Source organism: Saccostrea cucullata, unplaced genomic scaffold (genome assembly GCF_032062105.1).
Source record: "Saccostrea cucullata isolate Sc308-1 unplaced genomic scaffold, CSIRO_AGI_Scuc_v1 ctg469, whole genome shotgun sequence".
NCBI lineage: Eukaryota > Metazoa > Mollusca > Bivalvia > Ostreida > Ostreidae > Saccostrea > Saccostrea cuccullata.
Window position 1 is genome coordinate 222,548 of NW_026927600.1, and position 25,222 is coordinate 247,769.

Here is a 25,222-nt window from a genome sequence, read left to right on the forward strand (position 1 = left end):
TGACTGATTGCATTTACTTGTATCATTGATGAATGGTGAGGATATGATGTCTTCTTTTTCAGTTGTTTGGACCAAGGATGGTCGGGAAATAGAAGACACAGGTCGATTCAAATTCAGCCAAGATGGTAATTCTTTCACCTTCGAGATCCCTGCAGCCCTGGCCACAGACTCTGGTGTTTATTGTGCTAAGGCTACAAGTAGTAAAGGAAAGGCCGAGTGGCAGTTCACACTTGTAGTGCGAGTAAGTTCTTCCCCTTGTGCTGATATTGATGTTCTACAACTGATCAAGTCAATGCAGGTGAGAGGTCAAAGGTCACAGACAATTATACTGTAACCCATGGTTTCAAGGTCACTAGAATTGGAATTCTACTCACATCTAAAACTTGTCAAAATGGTATATTTTTTGGAAAAATACTAGGACTAAATGGAATTGTGATCAAAATTTTGTTCAACTCTTTAATATAATTTGGATTTTTATTCTCATTGAAAAGTTTCCATAAAAAAACAATTTCCTTTCTTGTTTTACATTTATGACGAGATCTGATGTGGAGAGAAGTAAATGGTGTATTTAGATATTATAAGAACCTTGAAACCACTATATAAGGAGAACCATAGCCTAGTTCTTTGTTATTTGTTTTAGGTAGCCTTCCTTAATTATAATTATTGCTAAACCCTATATGCTGGTATTTAATACAGATATGCATAATTTGCAACTAATTGATAATTCTAACAATCAACTATTTTGAAATATTTGTAGCACAAGTAGTCTAGATGATGTACTAGTATGTATATATATATTCTAAAAACTCACATATGTATCCTATATATATAATGAAAAGAAAAATCTACTTCATTTATATGCTAGACTGAGTAAGCTTATTGTTTTAAAAATCGTATTGTGTTCAACATTAAAGTATTGACATTATAATAGAGCTTGTCTGACCTTTAACCTCTTGTCTTTGCATGAACGTATTGTGTTTGCAAAATGTACCAGTAGTATGTAAGTATATTATATAATTATAAATGTTTAAATATTCATTCCTGTAAAAGAAATGTAACCTTTACAAGGACCATTTCAAATAATACATTTTTTTTGTTTTTTAAAACAGCTTATTAAATTTATCAGATATTAAGGATTGTAAAGGAAATTGTGTATATACTCTTATGCTCTGCTGCTTTGATTTTTAATACTTGATAATTTTCTATACAAAATTTTATTTCTACAGCAATGAAGTTTCTGCTAGTCATCATCACAGAAATTGTCCACTTGATTTTGTTTGCCAAAAGTCATGGATTCCATCCCCGTGATCATCAAATTGGTGAACCAGTTTAGGGTCTTTCTGATGATGGGAACCAGTTGACTGTACAGAAAGACAAAACATAAAATCGATGTGACTGTGCAAATATTGGCTGCAGACTTTGGCTTGTTTTGACTTGCATTGGAGATTTTCAAATCAATTGTATCTGATGAACTCTCATCAGAAATTCACAGACAGTTGTATGAGTTGATAAATGTGGAATGTTTTTCTCATGAAATGTTTTTTCTTTCTATTTTATCATATACAGATTGAATTTTAATATATTTAAATTATATTGTTGAATATGTGAAAAAAACCATTTACGTCTTTCATTATTGGTTTGAAGAGTTAAACTATATTTTCATTGTATATTTTTTATTTATTTTAATAACACAGCCCTATTTAACTGTAGGCTATTTTTTATTTATTTGTCTGTTACATAAAACAGCACAACAACTCGATAAATACGTGGAGAAAATCTCGTTGTATGAGGAATGAAAATCCATAATGTATGAACTGACAAACTGTAACGTATGAATTGACGTTTGGTCTTGTTTGTGATTTTTCGGAGAAAAGTTCACCAGTAGCTATTAAAATTTAATGCTTAGAGTGATGTGCTAATCCCTTCAAGATTCTTGTGCAGAATAAACCAAGTACGCAGCATGATTTTGTAGAAAAAAGAAATATAAAAATTGTTGCCCACTGTCAAGAGTAGATCATTGCTGTTGTACATGGAATTTCTCCATCAGGAATCTTGTATCAGTTTCCTCCCCTGCTTTGTACTCCATGACAAATGTTCACATATAAATGCTGTTTTCCACAAAACTCTTGTTTGTCATTCATGAGGAAATATGAACAAGTGAGCCACATCAAGTTACCTGTGCAAAGTGCATTAGGTCCAGAGAATGAAAATGGGAGGTAACTCAGTGCTGATATACCGTAGAGATGGTTATTTAACCCAGTGTTATTTTTGAAGGAAAGGAATCCATTGATCATTATTTCTTTATGGTATTCCAAGAAATATCAACTATGTTTAATGTATGAGTTACATCTGCGACAAGAAATGAGAAAATGTCTGGCTGGACTGGGAATCGAACCTGGAACCCCAGAATTACTAGTCAGGTGCTAGACTGAGCTCGATATCCACGGCCCAAACCATTACACATGTACAGGTGGTCGAAAGATTAAAGTATGCAATTCATTTTGACGTTACAAATGTTGAACACTGTTGAGGTGCCACGTTGTAAGCGAATATCAAAATTCACGCTTACACTGAACAGAAGCTGGTCACATGCTACACACAGATCTAGAAGTGGATATAGGATTGGGGAGCAGGCTCAGCCTTTTAAGCCCTCTACTTACATCAAAGTGAATACATAAATGATGATAGCAAATGCATGAATGTACAAAAAAAAAAGAAATAAGTAAACAAATTATACAGACTTTGCGCACGGTGTTGGTGTCAATTTCGGTAACGTCAAAATGACGCTATTTTACGTGATGACGTTACTATTTTCACTTACATTTTTGATAAAGGAGAAAATATAAACCCAGTATAATGTCGCAAAATATACAATCGAGTTCAATAAAATACAATCCCCTCTACAGTCGATCCAGAAACCGGGGGGGGGGGGGGGGGGGGGGAGGCAGACCCAAAGACCTCATCACGCTCGGCACTCGTTAGCAGATTCACAACGCATGTAAAATAAGGGAGAGGAGAATACTAAAATATTTTTTGAAGAAACACAAAACCTAGAATCTGAACCACATTGAAAAATACTGCAAATGAGGGAGGGGGAAGGGTCGATTCTCAGGTTCGTTTTCTCTCTTTTTTTTAAACTGAATTTTTTTAAAATAGTCAGATAGATCTACTGTAACAAAAAATACTCAGTATGAAAGGGTCTATGTGAGGGTGGGGGTTAAAGATGGTATGGGATAGGGACTTTGAACGAAAAGAAATTAATTCAGTGTTTAATCAGCAAAGTATCTACAATCATACAATGTACTGAAACAAAGGACATGTCTGATATGACATGGATTGGTTTGAATGTATCTCAATTAAATAAAAAAGCAGGTAAATTTAAAATGCGATGTCAAGTTCTGTAATTTCTACCGAGCTTTTTATTAAAAGAGGCAAATTGTGCACATACAATATGCATGTAAAATGGCAGAGAATTTAATTGCACGTGTTTTAAATGAACTCTATTGTATATTTTGCGACATTATACTGCGTTTATATTTTTCTTTTATCAAAAATGTAAGTGAAAAAAGTAACATCAAATCAATTTTATAACATCACGTAAAATAGCGTCATTTTGACATTACCGAAATTGACACCAACCCCGTGTGCAACGTCTAAATATATCCAATATGTCCTCTACAAAAATTTGAATAATTCAGTTAAAATTTGTATGTGACAAGAATTGTCATATACAAATCATAATTAAAACTGTCATATACAAATTTTGATTGAAAAATTTTAATTTTTGTACAAGACAAGTCTCATCATTGTAAAAACTTTAATGCCTTCTGGGCCCGAAATTAGAAAATAAAATTATCCTGTCTTATCTTATAGCAAACCCCCTTCATCGTACACATGTATTTAAATCCCATCCTCACCACTTTAGTACCACACAGGTCAAGTTACATCCTATATGAGTTTGAAAGGTATTGTTGTTTCACAAAACAGCAAGTCATCAGATTAAATCCGACCAGACTTAAAGTATGTCATTTCTTGTTCGTAGTAAGTGTTTAATTTATAACAAAAATAAAGTCATTAATGACACGGAAATACATGCATATTGAGCTATGACACAGGAGACTATCTTTCTGTTTTAAGAGAAAGTACAAATGGCAGCCAAAGAAATTGTTTTTGCGCAAGATTTTTTCAGATGTTCTTGCTGTGAACAGAATGTTCAATTTTTCTGCAAAACATGTGACAAGGATCTTTGCAAGGAGTGTGCACTCGAACACAGTGGAGAAAAACAAGAGGATTGTTCACATGAAGTGGTCCAATACAGTCATAAATACAAGTGTGATAGTAAAGAAATGGGTGGTCAGAATGTCGAGGTTGCACATATTGAAATGAAATTTGGTATACAGATTTATCAGCTGAACATCTAGGTCAAATTCTGTTTTGGGTACAATGGCACCATTTTTGTCAAAATTATGCCCCTTGAACATGGAAAAATTTCAATTTGGGAGAGGGGGGCATAAGTGTTTTACATACATCTCTTGTTTTTGCCCAGTGTTGATTTAGAAGGAAAGGAGTCCATTGATCCTTATTTCTTTATGGTATTCCCAAAAATATCAACTGTGTTTAATGTATGTATTACATGTGTAACAGGAAATGAGAAAATGTCTGGCTGGACAGGGAATTGAACCTGGGACCCCTGCATCACTAGTCAAGTGGTCTACCAATTGAGCTCATATTCACAGCCCAAACCATTACACATGTACAGGGGGTCAAAAAATTGAATTATGCAATTTATTTTGACGTTACAAATGTTGAACACCTTTGAAGTGCAACGTCGTAACGAAAAATCAAAATTCACGCTTACATTGAACAGAAGCTGGTCATATGCTACTCAAATGTCATATATGAATATATCATGAATACATAAATGATGAAAGCAAATGCATGAATGTACAAAAAAAAAAATAAGTAAACAAAATATACAGACGTTGCGCACGGTGTTTGTGTAAATTTCGGTAAAATCAAAATTACGCTGTTGTACGTGACGTTAGAAAATTAATTTGACGTTACTTTTTTCACTTACATTTTTGATAAAGGAAAAATATAAACCCAGTAAAATGTCGCAAAATGTACAATAGAGCTCAATAGAATGCAATCCCCTCTAGACCCAAAGACCTCATCACGCACGGCACTCTTTAGCAGATTCACAACGCTTATAATATGGGGGAGAGGAGAATACTAAGAAATTTTGAAGAAGCATAAAACCTAGAATCTGCACAACATCGAAAAAAAAAGCTTTAAGTGAGGGAGGTGTATAGCAAGCCAAATTCACAAAAATGAGCTAAACATAGTTTCACAGTTGATAAACTAAGGTTATCAGTTGTAAACTATAGTTAACGGACTGTAAACTATAGTCAACAACGTTAATCTATATTTTACATCTGTAAACCACAGTTAACGCGATAATCTATGTTTCACAACCGTAAACTATACTTAACACCGAAAACAATTATTTGCGATTGCAAAACATAGATTATCTGATAAATACAGTTTCACGATTTGTGAAACTATGATTAACAACTCTTAACTATAGTTTACGATTGTAAATTATAGTTTACAAACGTGAATCTATGTTTGTCAACAAAATCTATTGTTAACACTTTATTACGGACAGATAAACTTAGATTACATTCGTAAACTATATATAGTTAACAACCGTTAAATATAGTTTTACAAATGAAAACTATACTTAACGAATTGTTAACTATAGTTCACGGTTTGTAAACTATAGTATACAGTCGATAAACCTAGTTTATCAACTGTGAAACTATGTTTAGCTCATTTTTGTGAATTTGGCGTGCCATAAAGGTGGGAAGGGTCGATTCTCAAGTTCGCTTCCTTCCTTTTTGTTTAAACTGAATTATTTGAAATATATTTAGATCTATTGTAACAAAAAACGGTCAATGTGAGGTTAGGGGTTAAAGATTGGATGGGGATAGGAACTTTGAACGAAAAAATAATTTGATATGTTTAATCAGCAAAGTATCGACATGCAGTCATTTAACGTACTGAAACAAAGGACAGGCACTGATATGACATGAATTTGTTTTGAATGTATCTCATTTAAATAAAAAGCAGGTAAAGAAGATGGGGGGATAAGGCGGGCAGAATGCCTATAGCGTCAGATATTAAGAAATCTCATTTGATATGTAAATTGAGTATTTAAATTTACTTCTCATTATTGAAATTTATGAAATCATGAAAAAAAAAATGTCTGAGAGAAAAAAATCTCATTAAAAAATTTTATTTCTAAAATTATTAGATGGGGATTCGAAGACCCAGCAATAAAATACCGAAATATCATACTGCTTTGAGACTAACGCGCTAACCACTATGCTACATGGCTCATGAAGATTAGGGGCATTTAAATTATGTTTGTGATATGACCCTTGACTTAATGGACTTGAAGTATTTCTCGGAAAGATGAGAATGTTTTGTCACAAAAGTGTACTTTTAAGGTATAGTGGGTCTTCGCTCCATTTTTTGTAAACCAAAAAATATTTATTTTATCGCAAACTTTTAGGATTATCTTTCAAATAGAATAGAGCGAAGACCCACTCATATTAAAAAATTTTGTTAAAGTATGAAAAATGATCGTTTTTGTTCTTTTAAGTTTGTGTATGCTTTTTTATAGGCAAATATTTTCAGTCTTTGTGAGATTTTTGTAAATTATAGAGATTTTACATTAAGTATACTTTAATATTAGGTGAAATATTAAATAAAATTTGGATATAATTGAGATTAAATTTTTCACTGTTTATCTGTCGCGATATAGGCATTCTGTCCGTCGTATCCCCCCATCTTCTTTAAAATGCGATGTCAAACAAATTTCTTAATTTGTTCTTCCGAGCTTTTTATTAAATGAGGCAAATTATGCACATACTTCCCTCCCACAATATGCATGCAAAATGGCAGAGAATTTAATTACATGTGTTTTAAATGAACCCTATTGCATATTTTGCGACATTATACTGGGTTTATATTTTCCTTTATCCAAAATGTAAGTGAAAAAAGTAACGTCAAATTAATTTTCTAACGTCACGTAAAATAGCTTCATCTTGACGTTACCGAAATTGACATCAACGCTGTGCGCAACGTCTAGATATTGTATGTGTCCTCTACGAAAAATTGATTTATTTTTCAATTAAAATTTTTATTTGACAATAATTGTCATATACAAATTTTATTTGAAATTGTCGTTTTCAAATTTTAATTGAAAAATTCAAATTTTTGTATAGGACATAGTCTATCTTATCATTGTAAAAACTATTTATACCCAAAATTGGAAAATAAAATTATCATTTCTTATATAATTATCAAACTCCCTTAATCGCACACATGTATTTAAACCCAATCCCCACGACTTTAGTAGCACAGGGCAAGTCACATCCTATATGAGTTTGAATGGTATTGTTGTACAAAACAGCAAGTCATCAGATTGAATCCGACCATACTTATGTATATCATTTCTTGTTCGCATTAAGTGTTTAATTTATAACAAAAATAAAGTCATTAATGACACGGAAATACATGCATATTGAGCTATGATGCAGGAGATTATATTTCCGTTTTAAGAGAAAGTACAAAATGGCAGCCAAAGAAATTGTTTTTGCGCAAGATTTTATCAGATGTTCTTGCTGTGAACAGAATGTTCAATTTTTCTGCAAAACATGTGACAAGGATCTTTGCAAGGAGTGTGTCCAGGAACACAGTGGAGAAATACAAAAGGATTGTTCACATGAAGTGGTCCAATACAGTCATAAATACAAGTGTGATAGTAAAGAAATAGGTGGTCAGGATATCGAGGAAGTGATAGAGGAGAAAATAACATGGATAGAAGAGAAAACCAGCTCTGGACGAAATGATGAGATTTCTGAGGTGTGTAGTATTCACCCCAACATGATCTACGGAGTGTGCTGTAAGGAATGCAAGGTGCCCGTCTGCATCCGGTGTATAAAAGAGAAACACAACGGCCACATATTTATTGAAATTAAAGAGTTTTATGAGACGATGAAAGAAGAGATAGAATGCTGCGTATTCGAAATGAATTCTTCTCAGATACCACAAACTCAGGAAACTCTTGACCATGCGATACAGGGTCGAATGGACTTTATAGACGAAATCGAAAAGGTAAAGTCTCAACTAGTATCAGACGCCGAACAAGCAAAGAAGCTGCTTGATGAAAACCTGGCAAGTGGTTTGAAAGTGATAAACGATATTCAGATTACGTTGACAGCAGATTACATGCAAAGAGAAAACGACATTAAAGGCAACGTTTCGAATCTGCAAAGTGCAGTTCAGTATCATGATAAACTGAAAACATCAAATAAATTTGCAGAAATGATCAATTTTTATACAAGTCTGCAAAATGATCCTATCAAAAGTTGTAACCCGTTAGTCTCCAAAATTAACTACAATTCTAACGATTCTTTATCACTAGAAGAAGTCGGCAATCTCTTTGGGCGTGTTATAGTAAAGCCTGCAAGCGTCAACGAACTGAGACGCTTAAAGGAACTTGCACTCAAGAAAGGACACATTCAATTCGAATTCACCCCTGTCGTAGAGAGAGTCAAGGGTTTTGAGGTATCGGGTATCTCTCACACTAGTCATATATCTTATTTAAGGGATGGGATGGCTTTTTTCAGTGACAACAACTCCAGTTTAGTTCTCGCAAATATGAGAGGAGAAATGGCGAAGGAGAAAGTTGTTATGGTGAGTAGTGGTTATGGCTGCCATGCTGTTACTATAGAAAAAGATCTGTTAATTATAGATCTCCCCAAACACCAAATTTATAAAGTCACACAGGAAAAGAAAACAATTCCTCTCATCAACACGGGGAAGTGGACCCCGACTACTCTCCACTGTTCCGCACGAAATGGAGATATTCTGATTGGAATGTACTTCAAACACGATGCTAAAGTCGCACGATACGATGCAAAGGGGAGAGAACTGTGCGATATCCAAAAAGATGCCAGCGGTGTTAATCTTTATCGCAATCCCTGTTATATAACTGAAAACATAAACAGAGATGTTTGCGTGTCCGATTGGAACGGAGAGTGTTTAATCGTTACAGACAGAGGTGGAAAGCATAAATTTTCATACTCGGGGAGTGGATCTAGGTTTTATCCGCGAGGGATTGCCACAGATGACGCAGGAAGGATTTATATCCTTGATGGATGGAGCGATGCAGTTCACGTTCTTGGAGCAGACGGAAAACAGCTGGCATTAATTTCAACGGAAGACCACGGGGTGGAGGGACCATTATCAATTTGTTTTGGCACCAAAGGGAACCTGTGGATTGGGAATCGATTCAACAATACCATAGCCGTTATTAAAGTTACACTTGAATAAATGATACTAGTACGTATTGGTTTTCATTTTTTTCCTTGTATGGGATAGGACCAACAATTAAACTACTACAGAGTTAGTTTTTTGTACCCCCCTTCCCGCGCTTGAAACGTGGGAAGGTATATATTGACCGGGATGTGGGTTCGTCCGACTGTTACGCTTTGGGGTACCCATCTCTTATTTGCAACTCCTTTTATACCACTGAATCAAATTTTATGACACCTTCACAGAATCTTGCTTACATAGTGCTATAGTGCACCTCCTATATTGCTTTTTGATCCGACTCATATTTTTGGTTTCCCATTCTCAGATGGTACCCATCTATTATCCACGACTCCTCTTATACCACTGAATAAACTTTAATGATACTTTCTCAGATTCTTACTTCTCGATCCCATTGTGCACCTCCTATTTTCCTTTTTGATATGACATTTATTATTTGCCATTATAATCATATGGGATGCGGGGGTATCAACCGTAACCCCTCTTATACCACTGATTAAAATTTAATGAAGCTTTCAAAGATTCTTAGAAATAAACATAAATGTCATTCAGTTGCAGACGAGGAGTTGCGGATAAGAGATGAGTATCCCAAAGCGTAACAGACGGATTGCAGAGTCCATGTTTTGCCCTGGAAGATCCGGATGTCAGATAAAAGGTGAAATAGGAGATGACAATGGCATTAAGTAGTAAAGAATTTAATTGAGAGAGTATCATAAAATTTTATTCAGTGGTATGGGAGGAATTGCGGATATATGGAAGAGATGGGTACCCTTCAATATTGTAGAAATAATGGCAGTGTGGAAACCCAAAATATATGTTGGATCAAATGTGTCGGATAAGAGATGGGTACCCGAAAGCGTAACAGACGAATGGAAGTACAGACAGACGATCCATATATACCCTCCCACTTTCCAAGCGGAGGTTATGATAATTATTTGTTTTTAATGTTTAACATTCCAAGGAGTATTAAGAGCAGGAGGGTATGGAAGGGATCCATGAAGCGCCAAAATAACATAACCTCAATAATTTGAGGATATCTTTAATTATGTGAATATATCCTAAAATCCAATTATTAAATGTATGATATAGTTGAATTTCACTGCGCTCTTAAACTCAACTCTGCAGTTTACCAAATTTTCGCGAGATAGACATTTAATCTAGATAAACGACACAGACAAAATTTTCACGAACTGTGGTTACTGCTCTAAAAAATCGCACGGAATACTTATCTACACAAGAACTATATTTTCGTGAGCACTTTATCGCGAACATAAAGTTCTCGTGAATAAAAAGTGATAAACAGTACTGAGTAATTGATGGGAACAAGAAGTGATTTGACGCGAGCGTTAATTTAATTAATGAGACGTATAATAATTGATTCCATTGAAGTTATTGTTAAAATTAATGAAATCTATTTTTTTAAAATTGAATTGATGGAGATAACGAATCAATTGAAGAAAGCAATTTTTCAGTTATAGAGAGTTAGTCATGCATTGCACTTTACTTGTTTTTCTTTTTATATTGCGCGCATCAATTCAGCAATGTAAATATTAAAATCAACAAATGAATTAATTCACACAGCAAAATACATATAAAGGGGGAATAAATTAATCACATATTTGAATAGATCTTCAATGAAATTGTTGCGTGCATATAAATACATCTGCAAATAAATATAGTTTCTTCAATAGATATCATGCTTAGCCAATAATTAAAGATATCTTCGATTAATTGAGTTCCTGTAAATTTGGTGCTCCATGAAATTTTGCTGTAAAAGGACTTGTTTAACTAATTGTTCTATTAGGCTTTCTCCATTGTATATATTTAAAAAGAAAACACTTTCTATACCAAAGTGCGGAGCGTTGCATGTCCTTTTAATTTAGCAATGTAATCTTTAGTGGAAGTTATTTTTCCAGATCAGTATTCAGTCAAAATAAGTCATGAATTTCTATATTGTTTCTAAAACATGCTTGACAGCATTCACTTATGAACTTTCAAATAAGGGAGCAGGTCAACGTCTTTTCCATTTTTGAGGTAAGATAAAAGATGTTACACTGTATTAAGTATTTTAAAGAATATTAGGTTTCAATTAAGAAATTTTGAAATTCATAAATATCATTGCCGTCACTTCACACAAAATAAGTCAATATTGCTTAATCAATTTTTCACAATTTCTAAGGTCGTCCTCTTTCAAATCTTTAAATATCTGTCATTTCTAGTTGCAAAAGGTTTGTAAGCACGACGCACGCAGACGAGAAAAGAACATTTACTAACAAGTTACAGCGCCTGCGCTGTGACCTGGAATCTCTCATGCTGAAAGTAGACGCCCCCTACCCCGACATCAAGGAGACAGAAAAACGGAGATACTGTGGTATAGTTATAGAACTGCTAGAGTTTGCCGTGAAGAGAGCAGAAAATGTAAGACTTGTTAGAGACAGAAATTTTAATTTTTAATTTTGCTGATTGGTAATGACTATAAAAAATAGAACTTAAATGTGAGATTTTTCTCAACAAGCCAATGCTACGTTATATTCTCTTTTATTTCGTCGTGTTCTTTCTGAATTCTTAGCTTCCAGTAGACGTGTCATTTTCACATTTACCTACATGGAATAATCTTCAAAAAGAAAATAAAATTCTAAAGAAGCAAGTTCACACTTTGAACTCTGAGCAAATAAGATTGTCGGTAAAAGGTTTAATACATGTATAAATTACTCAAAAGTATCAATTTAAAAGACATATATACATGTACTTAAATTAGTCTAAATTTATCTTCCGGAAATTTATCAGTACAAGCAAAGATGGTTTGGCGCTAAAATTGATAATACCACTTGTAAAAAGTTTTAAGCACTTGATTAATCTAAAATCTATGAACAGGTGCTTTTAGAATCGGCCAACAGAAATATTAGAGAGCTACAGGAAACCGACTCGCAGACGACAGAAGACACAACGCAGAAAGTACAAAATGGCAGCCAAAGAAATTGTTTTTGCGCAAGATTTTATCAGATGTTCTTGCTGTGAACAAAATGTTCAGTTTTTCTGCAAAACTTGTGACAAGGATCTTTGCAAAGAATGTGTCCTCGAACACAATGAAGAAAAACAAGAGGATTGTTCACATAAAGTGGTCAAATACAGTCAGAAATACGTGTGTGATAGTAAAGAAATAGGTGGTCAGGATGTCGAGGGATTGATAGAGGAGAAAATAACATTGATAGAAGAAAAAACCAGCTCTGGACGAAATGATGAGGTTTCTGAGGTGTGTAGTATTCACCCCAACCTGACCTACGGAGTGTGCTGTAAGGAATGCAAGGTGCCCGTCTGCATCCGGTGTATAAAAGAGAAACACAACAGTCACGTGTTTATTGAAATAAAAGAGTTTTATGAGACGATGAAAGAAGAGATAGATAGCTGCGTATTCGTAATGAGTTCTTCTCAGATACCACAAACTCAGGAAACTCTTGACCTTGCGATACAGGGTCGAATGGACTTCATAGATGAAATCGAAAAGGTAAAGACTCAGCTAGTATCAGACGCCGAACAAGCGAAGAAGCTGCTTGATGAAAACCTGGCAAGAAGTTTGAAAGTAATAACCGATATCAAAATTACGTTGACTGCAGATTATATGCAAAGAGAAAACTACATTAAAGGCAAAGTCTCGGATCTGCAAAGTGCAGTTCAGTATCATGATAAACTGAAAACATCTAGTAAATTTGCAGAAATGGTCAATTTTTATACAAGTCTGCAAAATGATCCCATCAAGAATTGTAACCCCTTAGTCTCCAAAATTAATTACAATTCTAATTCTTTAACACCAGAAGAAGTCGGCAATCTCTTCGGGCGTGTTACAGTAAAGCCTGCAAGCGTCAACGAACTCAGACGCTTAAAGGAACTTGCACTCAAGAAAGGACACATTCAGTTCGAATTCACTCCTGTCGTGGAGAGAGTCAAGAGTTTTGAGGTATCAGGTATCTCTCACACTAGTCACATTTCTTATTTAAGGGATGGAATGGCTTTTTTCAGTGACAACAACTCTAGTTTAGTTCTGGCAAATTTGAGAGGCGAGATGGTGAATGAGAAATTTGTTATGGTGAGTAGTGGTTATGGCTGCCATGCGGTTACTACAGAAAAAGATCTGTTAATCATAGATCTCCCCAAACACCAGATTTACAAAGTCACACAGGAAAAGAAAACGATTCTTCTCATCAACACAGGGAAATGGACCCCGACCACTCTTCACTGTTCCGCAAGAAATGGAGATATTCTGATCGGAATGTACTTCAAACACGATGCAAAGGTCGCACGATACGATGCAAAGGGGAGAGAAATGTGCGATATCCAAAAAGATGCCAATGGTGTTAATCTTTATCGCAATCCCTGTTATATAACCGAAAACATAAACAGAGATGTTTGCGTGTCCGATTGGAACGGTGAGTGTTTAATCGTTACTGACAGAAGTGGAAAGCACAAATTTTCATACTCGGGGAGTGGATCTAGGTTTTATCCGCGAGGGATTGCCACAGATGTCGCAGGAAGGATTTATATCCTTGATGGATGGAGCGATGCAATTCACATTCTTGAATCAGACGGAAAACAGCTGGCATTAATTTCAACGGAAGACCACGGGGTGGAGGGACCATTATCAATTTGTTTTGACACAAAAGGGAACCTATGGATTGGTAACCGAGTCAACAATACTATAGCTGTAATTAAAGTTACACTTGAATAAATGATACTAGCACGTCTTTGTTTTTCAAGTCTTTTTTATTGTATGGAATAGGACCAACAATTCAACCACTACAGAAATAGCTGTTTATACCCCACGCTTGAAAAGTGGGAGGGTATATAGTGATCGGGATGTCTGTCCGTCCGTCTGTCTGTACTTACATCCGTCCGTTACTCTTTGGGGTACCCATCTCTTATCTGACACATTTGATCCAACACACATTTTGGGTTTCCTATAGCACAACATGGACACTGGTACTCTTTCTATTATATTAAAGGGTACCCATCTCTTTTCCGCAATTCCTCCCATAGCACTGAATAAAATTTAATGATACTCTCAAATTCTTTACCACTTATTGCTATTGTGCACCTACTTTTGATCTGACAATTATTCCGCATCTTAAGAGCAAAACATGGACTCTGCCATCCGTCTGTTACGCTTTGGGGTACCCATCTCTTATCCACAACTCCTCTTCTACAACTGAATGACATTTATGTCTATGTTTACGAATCTGTGAGAGCCTCATTAAATGTTATTCAGTGGTATAAGAGGGGTTACGGATGAAGCCCGCCGTCTCCCATATGATTATAATGGAAATGTCCATGTTTTGCTCTTGGAGACCTGAAATATGTGTCGGATCAAAAAGGAAAATAGAAAGTGCACAATTGCATAATGTAGTAAAGATTCTGAGAACGTATCATTAAATTTTATTTAGTGGTATAAGAGGAGTTGTGAATAAGAGATGGGTACCCCTCATAGAAGTAATGGCAGAGTCCATGTTTTGCAATGGGAAACCAAAAATATGTGTCGGATCAAAAAGTAAAATATGAGGCCACAATGGTACTATGTAAAAAAGATTCTATGAAAGTCTCATTAACTGTCATTCAGTGGTATAAAAGGAGTTGCGAATAAGAGATGGGTACCCCAAAGCATAACAGACGGAGGTACAGATAGACAGACATCCCGATCCATACATACACCAGTCTGCATACCCTCCTGTTTTTTCAAAGAAAGGGTATAATAATGATTTTTAAAATAATGTTTAATATTCCAAGGATTATTAAGAGCAGGAGGGTATGGCAGGGTATTCATGAAGCGCCAAAATAACATTATCTCGATTACATGGAATTCAGGATACCTTTGATCATATGAAGTATATTAAATGTATGATCTAATTGATTTTCAAACATCAATCAGTTATTGTTCTCAATGCAATCAGATGCGCACCAATCGAATCTGTGAGAGCAATATTTTCATGATTCACAGCGCTCTTAAACTCAATTTTGCAGTTTACCAGTTTTCGAGAGATTGACATTTACTCTATATAAACTACGCAGACAAAATTTTCATGAATTGGGGGTTACTGCTCTATAAAATCTTACGGTGTACATAAAGTTCTCGTAAATAAAATAGTGATAAAAATTTATTGATGGGAACAAGAATTGATTTGACGCTCGCATTAATTCAATTAATGAGACTTATGATAAATTATATATATATATATATATTAAAGTTGTTAAAATTAATGTGATCCTCTAAAAATTGAATTGATGCATGTAATGAATCGATTGAAGAAAGCAGTTTACCAGTAATAGCGAGTTAGTCATGCATTGTGCCTTACTTAAAAAAGAATGAACAACATTCAATTATTGCCCACATCAATTCGGCAATTTTAATATTAAAATCAACAAATAAATTAATACACAGAGCAAAATACATGTATTTACAGGAATTAAATTAATTACATATATGAATAAATCTTCGATGAGATTGTTGCATATAAATAAATATGCAAATACATGTAGATATTTCTTCGATAGATATCATGCATCCAATAATCAAAGATATCTTCGTTTATTTGAGTTTATGTAAATTTGATGCTTCATAACATTTTGGTGTAAAATAAGGACGTCGGCTGGTTCAAATAATTATTCTACTAAGCTATCATCATTATATATATTTAAAAAGAAAACACCTTCTTTAACAAAGCGCGGAGCGTTGCATGTCCTTTTAATTTAGCAAGGTAATCTTTAATGAAAGTTATTATTCCAGATCATTACACAATCAAAATAAGTCATAAATTTCTATTGTTTGCAAAAACATGCTTGAGAGCATTCACTCATGAACTTTCAAATGCAGTGAGCAGAGCAACGTCTTTTCCTTTTTTGAGGTAAGATAAAAGATGTTAAGTATTTTCAAGAATATTAGGCTTCAATGAAGAAATATTAAAAATTCATGAATACCATTGCCGTCACTTCACACAAAATTAGTCAATATTGCTAATCAAATTTTCACATTTTTTAATGTGAGGGTCCCCCTCTTTCAAAACCGATTTGTATTTAAATCTTCAAATCTCTGTTATTTTTCTAGTTGCAAAATGTTTGTAAGCACGACGCACGCAGACGAGAAAAAAACATTTACTAACAAGTTACAGCGCCTGCGCTGTGACCTGGAATCTCTTATGCTGAAAGTAGACGCCCCCTACCCCGACATCACGGAGACAGAAAAACGGAGATACTGTGGTATAGTTATAGAACTGCTAGAGTTTGCCGTGAAGAGAGCAGAAAATGTAAGACTTGCTAGAGACAGAAATTTCAATTTTTAATTAAGTTGGTTAGTAAATAATGATTGATTGAATATTGTTTAACGCCGAGTCGACAATTTTTCAGCCATGTTTCGGTGGACTATTGGTTTAAATGATCGGTTTTTGAAAGTTTTTGGTGTCTCTGATTAGTAATGACTGTAAAAATAAATGGAACTTAAATGTGAGATTTTTATCCGTCAATATCACCAAGCCAATACTATGATATTCTGTTTTCCTAGTATTCTGTAGTGTTCTTTCTTAATTTTTAGCTTCCAGTAGACGTGTCATTTTCACATTTACCTACATGGAATAATCTTCAAAAAGAAAACAAAATTTTAAAGAAGCAAGTTCACACTTTGAACGCTGAGCAAATGAGATTGTCGGTAAAAAGCTTAATACATGTATTAATTACTCAAAAATTTTCATTTAAAAGACATACGTGTGCTTAAATTAGTCTAAATTTATCTTCCGGAAATTTATCATTACAGGCAAAGATGGTTTGCCGCTAAAATTGATTATACCACTTGTAAAAATTTTAAAGCACTTGATTAATTTAAAATCTATGAACAGGTGCTTTTAGAATCGGCCAACAGAAACATTAGAGAGCTACAGGAAACCGACTCGCAGACGACAGAAGACACAACGCAGACGACAGAGGATTCACATGAAGATTTAAGAAGTGGATTACTACTGTCCAGAGAATTAGACAACGCTTACAAATCCCTTTTTCCAATCGAAGAAGTATCCTCAAGAATGGAAAAAGATTCAACTCCTAGAGAGATAAGAAGAAAACAGTCCTTAGAAATAGCTGAGAGTGAAGTTCTCATACTCCCCTTGAAAAGAGGTACAAAGGAGAAGCCGCTTTTATCAGAAAACAAGGTATCTCCAAGAACCCAGACCCGAGACAAAACGAAAGATTTAAAAGCTCTTTTAAAAATTCAGGAAACAAATAGCACCTCAAAAATGGAGAAGTCAATGGATTCTCAAGAAGGAAATAAAATGTTAAGAGCAAGCTTCAGCGATTTTAGCTCATTGAAGACCACGAATAATAACGCTCACAAGAAAAAACATAAAGAGTACGAAAAGCATCTCCAAAACACAATTGCTAATCTTCAGGAGCAGAACTCGCACCTGGTCAAACAGAATGATTATCTACAAGCAGAGGTGAATAGACTGATGAAAGAAAAGATGGCGGAGACACCTAGAAAGGAGGCAGAAGAGAAGGAACTGTTGGAGTTGAGGAGCCAGGTTCAGGGGCTGTGGAAACTAGTCCAAACACTGGAAACAGAACGCAAATACTTACTCAACAGGTACTTTAAAGTCATCAATAAGGAAATTACGATCTTCTCCATAAAAAATATAGTAAGAAAGTAGAGGGAAATGAACTGGACAATAGGCTGGAATGATTTCCATTCTAATTCAGGAATGAATTTAGATGTACTTAACAAAACTTTAGTATAACTAGTAATTTTGCAACAAATACATGTTTTTTCTAAATAACAGCGAACATTTATCCCCGTGTTTATGTTTTCTTTTCTCTATAAATTAGGTAACTTGCAAGTTTCTATTAGGTAAAGGTTGTTGATTTAAAAAAAAAACGATATCCCAGATGCTTACCAAGTTTAGCCTAATTGGTACAAGTAAGCAAAACATGTATGGTAAGGATAGCGACATTTATGGATGCTTTTGTAGGTTAGGACGGCTCGTCAACAGTCATGTTGGAGAGGACGACAATGGAGACACACAGACGTTCATGGCCGACCTCAGTGACCTGATCAGACCTACAGCTCTAACCCTCCAACTGTCCGAACTGTACAACAATGAATGGATTCTCGCCTACGAATCTATGATCTCCAAAGTATTTAATGAGAGGAAGGTGGTGGCAGATCTCCTAAGCTGCATGACGGTGAGATTTTTGTGTGACTCTTCTGTTGCTTTGATGAAAAGACAAGTTCAAATGCCAAGTTTGGAATTTGAAATAGCAGCTCTGCCAGAGGCAGTAGCAATCATTGATTTGACTGCTATCATGCCGTTAATTTTGTATTTACTGCTACCGAGTAAATTCAAAATTAACTACATGACACTTCTTTGGTGTTTTAAGCATACAAACTCTGAATAAAAGTCGTTCTTTCATATTCAATGAAGAGTCTTCCCACTTACATTGCTGATGACTTTGAACATGTTGAAGCTTTGTTTTAGAATATTTACTTGAAGTGTAAAGATATGGCTGAGAAACAAAGACGTCAGCTCCACCGTGACAGTAAACTGGTAGGCGGATTACTAAATCCAGACAACCTTCTGGAAGTTCCAATCCAGATCATAGAATTACAGCGTGAGCGGGTTCTGGAGGATCTACCAGAAATGAAGAAGGTAATGAAAAGGATTCCATATAAAACAATTCAAAGACCAAGATAATGCTGGCTAACAATTTTTTTTTTCATAAATCAGCAGTTAATCTTTGGAACTTTTATTCATATATTTTTGCCAAAGAAAATTATGTTGAAATTGTCATTTGTTTTATTTTTGCAGACATGCCGAAATATTTTGACCAATCTTAAGTCGTACCCAAAACAAGTCGTCCGATTCTTCGATAGGTGTACAGAGCTCTGTTGGTTCATGAACGTCCATCATCCACCTTTAGTTTTGGAGTGGCGGATCCCACAAGGCAGTCTAGTTGATACGAGTCGTTTTACATTCTATACTCGGAGCGGACATTACGTCGACTATGTCGTTTGGCCTGCGTTACTTCTCTCAGAAGAGGGCGCTATTTTATCTAGAGGAGTGGTCCAAGGGAGAGACTAGCAACCAAAATAGCTTGAAAATTTGGAGGATTTGATAGATTTTCAAAGAAGAGTGGAAAGATCTAATTAACTTAATAAATACCATTTTACAACATGCAGATTTATACGTCATTAATATACAACTGTCTTGGAGGTTATGTATACGTATAACGTATAATACGTACAACGAAGCCGAATCGTACAAATTCGAAAATGAAGCCAAGTTGTATATTACAGTAACTACAAAAGGATAAGAAAAAAACATTTCTGTATAATTATGTATAAGTATGACATGTACTCTCACCGCTGACGTACAACGAGAAAATAAGATGTTCGATGTCTCATGCAAATGAGCTTTTCTAATCATTTGCTGTCCGGCGTCTGCCCGACAGGAAACTCATCATCTCAACAACCACGTAGCCAATTCCGATCAAAAATTTCTTTGAAATTATCCTAGGTAAAAGGGATTCTTAATTATCAAATTAAAGTACCAAGTATTCATCCAAGGGGAGATAATAGATAATACTTAGCAAAAACAGGGTGGAGTAATTAAAAAAAACTTTCCAAAATGGGAAATTAGACATTTTGAGGAAGTGGTAATACTAATACATGAACTAAATTGCTCAAGTCATGGTCCAATGAAAAGGATGGAGCCACAAAAGGTAATTAAAGTTAAATTATACGAATGTATCATTACTATATGTAAAATTTAACAAAATTCTTATCAATCTTTTTAAAAATCACGGGACCAGCAAAGCTGAAACATTAGAGGAACGTTCAGATGTTTTTTTTTTTTTTTAGATTCTAAATAGTTGAAAACATAGCTTCCGAAGATAGGTTGGTACCGCTTTGGGGAACTAAGTTTCACATTGAAATATTTGTGTCAATGTAAAAAACAAAAACTAATCGTTCTCAAAATTGAAGAAAATTGAATCACTGAATATTCAATTTGTTTCTCTTTGAATGTTAAATGATAATGCAACAAAATATTTTGGAAAAAAAAAACATTTTTAACAAACATTTGGAAATGAATTTCTTCTCGCGTAAAAGTTTGGTTATCATGAAGACTAAGATCAACGGCAGATATTAATTATACCGCCAATTAACAAATAAACAATTAAACATATTATAAAACAAGATGTGTTTGTGAAACACGATGCGCCCGGCGGCAACAAATAATAAAAAAACATTTTAGGTTATAGGTCACATTCAAGGTCACAAGGTCATTGATCTTGGTGTCATTTGAAAGAACTTGATAAGTGAAGTATGCATACCAAAATGAAGTTTCTATTTCTCGTGGTCAAAAGTTATGTGAAGGTTCGAAAAAGCTATTTTTAGCATATAGAACACAGTCAAGGTAACCTTGGTGACATGTGAAAGGGCTTAATTGGTGGAGTATGCATGTCAAACATTAGGTCTCTATCTTTCTTCGTTCAAAAGTTATGGTGAAGGTTAAAGTTTGCCAACAAAAAAGCTATATTTAGCATATTGGTCACAGTCAAGGTCACAAGGTCATTGACCATGGTGTCATTTTAAAGAGAGTAATCAGTGGTGTATGCATACTAAATATAAAGTCTCTATCCTTTATGGTTCAAAAGTTATGATGAAGGTTAAAGTTTGCAGAAATAAAATTATTTTTAGCATATAGGTCACAATCAAGGTCACAAGGTCATTGACCCTGGTGTCATTTGAAAGAGCTTAATTAGGGGAGTATGCATACCAAATATGAAGTCTCCTTCATTAATGGTTCAAAAGTTATGGCGAAGGTTAAGTTTGCAGACAAACAGACAAACAGACAGACAGACAGACAGGACAAAAACAATATACGCCTCGGATCTTTCGATTCGGGCGCATAAAAAAAATAAACGTGAAGATCAGAATGTACTAACATACAAAATTAAAAGCAGTGTCTGAGATTTCGTACCTTAAATAATTACTGTTATCTAGTTGTCGTAATCTAAATTTTGTATTTGTTTTCAACATATTTTATGGAATAAATCAAAAGGATTGGAAACAAGTTCTTTCAACTTATGAGTTCCTCTCCTTAAATATATCAATATATATTAAATATGTCATGCAATTTAAATACATGTATTTACTTCCCCCTGTTAAATTCAAACTTCAGAACATGTGATATCACAAAAGAAATCTGGCAACATGACTGAGAGCAGAAACTCAATATTGCAGACTTTAGCCCATTTTCCTCACCCTTTTTAAATAAAGCAACACATATACTTGTGAACTGTTTACAAATGCAAGCTAAAAGCTGAAGAAAATACCAATCTGATGAAACCAGATCCTTTGATCCGCTCACATAGATCGCTGCACAACCTTGTGTAGCGATCTATGTGAGCGGATTTTATTCAGATTTAAGACTATATGAAAAATGATTTACTGAAAAAAAAAATCAAGTTAAATCTATATATGATTGATTAAGTTAATGAATGGAATAAAGAAAAATAAATCAAACTAGTATTGTATTGGTATTGTGAACAATAAGCTCACTAGATGATACCCGCCGCGCCTCCCACATGGTTACAATGACAAAGTCCATGTTTTGCACCGGAGGACCCGTAATAAGTGTCAGATCAAAAATTAAATAACAGGTGCATGATGGCATTATTTAATAAAGAATTTATGAAAGTATAATTTAATTTTATTCAGTGGTATAGGAGGAGTTGCGAATAAGAAACGGGTACCCTTCGATATAGACCCTTTTCCTAGGAGTTATTCCCCTTAGCCGCCATCTTGAAGGGAAAAGTAGTGAATTTACCTCTTTAAGCAACCAATTTTAAACATGCATGCAACAAATATATGGGGGGAAAAATCATAATCTTAAAATTATGAATTAATGCCATGAATTAATAGAGGCTTTAACAAACCTATATTCATAAGAAAAATAGTGTTATCTTTACCTCCGTAACCAGTATAACAAGTTGAACTTGGTTGAATAATGAAGGGATCTGGGACTGTTGCCCTACAATATGGCGGCCAAGGGGAATAACTCCTAGGGAAAATATGTCAAAGGAAAAGGGTCTATTATAAAAAAAAAAAAATAGCCATGTTCATGTTTTGAGATTAGAAACCATAAATATGTGTCCGATCAAAAAGTAAAATAAGAGGTGCCCAATGGCACTATGTGACAAAGATACTGCGAAAGTCTCATTAAAGTCTTCCATTCAGTAGTAAGAGAGGAGTTGCAGATAAGAGATGGGTACCCCCAAGTGTAACAGACGGGTGTACAGACGGACGGACAGAAATCCCGATCACTTACCCTCCGGCTTTTCAAGCGGGGGTATAACTATAGTAGATAGAATGTTTTATCGGTAAAATGATATTGTTCTACGGACCCGGTTTAACGATAGAATTCGTTCCGTGTATTCGTAATGTAGCAAAAAGAAACACGGGCGATAACTCGCATAGTGCATTTACTAGGAACAATCTAGAGAGTTCTGAATGTAAACATGGCAAGTAATTTGAATCGAGAGAAAAACGTTGAGAAAATTAATTGGATTTTCCTCTTTTTATGGATTATTTTTTGGGATAAAAGGAATAAGCAATCTCAAAAAGATTTGTTTTGATTATTTTGGTAGTTATTCCCAGTGTAAATCATTTTATATTCTTCAAAATCGTTTCGGAGCGGATCCGCTCCGATTTGCTACATTGCAAGTATATGGGACGTATTCTAACTGTGGTGAGGGCTTGTACCGAGACACAGTTAGGTTATTCTAACTATAACTATAGGTACCTTGAGAACTGAGATCACTAAATTTTGACACCTGTCTCCCATATGATTATAATGGAAAAAGTCCATGCTTTGTTCTGGGAGACCCAAAATAAGTGTCCGATTAAAAAGTAAAAAAGGTGTACAATGGCATTATAATGTAATAAAGAATCTGTAAAATTATTATTAAATTTTATTCAGTGGTAAAGATAGAGATGCAGATAAGAGATGGGTAATCTTCAATATCCTAGAAAGAATGGCAGTGTTTTGCTATGGGAAACCCAACATATGTATCCGATCACAAAGTAAAAGAGCAGGTGCACAATGGCACTATATAACAAAGATTCAGTGACAATTTCATTCAGTGGTATAAGAGGAGTTGCGGATAAGAGATGGGTATCCGAAAGCTTAACAGACGGAGACGTACAGGCAGCTAAACGGACGGATTTACGGACGGACACCCCGTCACTACATAGTACATACCACTTGCTTTTCAAGCGGGGTATGATAAATATCCTTCATAAGAAAATATATTTTTTTTCATTTGTTTTATCACAATTATTTATTCTATTCTACTTAAAGGTCATAGGAAACGTCACCTACTTGAACATAATATGTTTTACGGTGTGACCGTTGAGGCGAGCGCAGTTGTACCATCAAAACACTTAAAAAATTGATCAGCCACTTCAAACATCAAGTCGCACGAGACATCTCGTCTAACTGTGACGTCACACGACGTCACGGAGCTCGTCGGAGCCTACGGAAACGGCCGAGCGTCTGGTTTAAACTATAGACCTAGCACAATTTTGGTCGAAAAACATTGCAGAGTTATTTTTTGTTTCTTTGAAAGATTTCTACAAACTGAAAGCTTTTTATGCTTTAGGTTATTGTTTATTTATTTATCTATTTCACGGAAGCAACCGACATGACTTAATTAGCATATCGTCAAAATTCGTAAGTTTCCAGTGACGTCATATGTATCATTTCCGAAGGGCAAGGTGAAGGCCAGTGTTGTGGCATGGGGGTATTTTTTTGAATAAGGCAAGGCAAAATCATTTCGTTAAGTTCTCGGTAAGAAACAATGTTCCTTTTTTTTTTTACTATTTTTGATTTATTCGCGCAAAGGACATTGGGTAGTGCAGGAATTCTGGGAATGTTGCACAGAGAAATTTGCCTGACGTATGTACAGATTTCATTCCGAATTTCCTCTGTTCTTACACGTTAGTCTATTGAGCTCGCTTCGCGACGCTCGCTGCGCTCGCTAATATGTTCTACGGTGCGACCGTTGGGGCGAGCGCAGTTATTTACTATCAAAAACATTTACACAGCTTTAACTTGCACTGCTTAACCTAAGTTCATTAAAAAAAGAAAAGAATAAAAAGAAATCACTTCCCAGGCATCGGGATCAAGATTCCGAACTTCTAGGAAGTTTCCGACAAAATCGGAAATACCCGAGCCGCTTAAGTGACGGAAGTATGACGTCAAATAAAAAGTCCCTGTTGACTTAGAACGCACACGATAGTTTTGTGGCATGGAGATTGCATTAAATCTTTGTTTGTATTTTTTATGTTTTTTCTAGTAGTTGTTGCTATGATTTAGCCACCATGTTGCTATGCACCGCAAAGGATTATTGGGTGTTTAGAATTTTCTCACGCGGTGAGATAAAAATTTCTTGGAACAATGTGCAGATTTCAATCCGAATTTCCTCCGTTCGTCCACGTTAGTCTATTGAGCTCGCTACGCGAGCGGCGCTTTGCGCCGCCTCGCTGCGCTCGCTATTAAGTTACATAAGGTAAGTACATTATGTCAACTGATAAAATAAGACTGGATATGTTAGATTGTAAGATACTTGATGGTGAGAATGAGCTTTGTCTCCCTTAGCCTATGACGTCAGAAAGACCCAGACGCTGTTCAAAGCTGTGCAGTTTGACAAACTGTCATGTCATTTTGCAGTTTAATTTTAAGAAATATCATGATCATGGCTTAAACCTTGTAAAATGATACGATCT

The 25,222-nt window shown here is 35.0% G+C and overlaps 4 protein-coding genes across 4 annotated transcripts in view; all 4 read left to right on the plus strand.

Moving 5' to 3' along the window:
- Positions 1-2,123, plus strand: part of LOC134274912 (twitchin-like) — a 77,563-nt gene extending 75,440 nt beyond the window's left edge. The window contains exons 100-101 of the mRNA XM_062757151.1: positions 63-298; positions 1,227-2,123. Of these exons, the coding sequence (XP_062613135.1) occupies positions 63-298; positions 1,227-1,232 (242 nt within the window). The 3' untranslated portion in view covers positions 1,233-2,123. The remainder of the gene's footprint in view (positions 1-62; positions 299-1,226) is intronic.
- Positions 2,124-7,641: 5,518 nt separating this feature from the next.
- On the plus strand, positions 7,642-9,405 carry LOC134274913 (uncharacterized). Its single transcript, XM_062757153.1, has one exon. The coding sequence runs from the start codon at positions 7,642-7,644 to the stop codon at positions 9,403-9,405; it is 1,764 nt and encodes a 587-aa protein (XP_062613137.1).
- A 2,962-nt stretch (positions 9,406-12,367) lies between these two features.
- On the plus strand, positions 12,368-14,128 carry LOC134274914 (uncharacterized). The gene has a single exon (XM_062757154.1). It carries the CDS (start codon positions 12,368-12,370, stop codon positions 14,126-14,128), a length of 1,761 nt encoding a protein of 586 aa, XP_062613138.1.
- A 2,374-nt stretch (positions 14,129-16,502) lies between these two features.
- LOC134274915 (uncharacterized) lies at positions 16,503-19,557 on the plus strand. Its single transcript, XM_062757155.1, has 6 exons — positions 16,503-16,694; positions 16,979-17,092; positions 17,280-18,019; positions 18,402-18,615; positions 18,909-19,079; positions 19,239-19,557. Exons 1-6 carry the CDS (start codon positions 16,503-16,505, stop codon positions 19,509-19,511), a joined length of 1,704 nt encoding a protein of 567 aa, XP_062613139.1. The 3' UTR covers positions 19,512-19,557.
- The last annotated feature ends 5,665 nt before the right edge of the window (positions 19,558-25,222 follow it).

Bases quoted from the DNA above. Each gene is read 5' to 3' on its own strand.
- LOC134274913 (XM_062757153.1), top strand. From the start codon at position 7,642: ATGGCAGCCAAAGAAATTGTTTTTGCGCAAGATTTTATCAGATGTTCT.
- LOC134274914 (XM_062757154.1), top strand. From the start codon at position 12,368: ATGGCAGCCAAAGAAATTGTTTTTGCGCAAGATTTTATCAGATGTTCT.
- LOC134274915 (XM_062757155.1), top strand. From the start codon at position 16,503: ATGTTTGTAAGCACGACGCACGCAGACGAGAAAAAAACATTTACTAAC. The intron at 16,695-16,978 runs GTAAGACTTGCT...CTTAATTTTTAG, and splicing joins CCGTGAAGAGAGCAGAAAAT to CTTCCAGTAGACGTGTCATT. The intron at 18,616-18,908 runs GTGAGATTTTTG...GCTTTGTTTTAG, and splicing joins ATCTCCTAAGCTGCATGACG to AATATTTACTTGAAGTGTAA.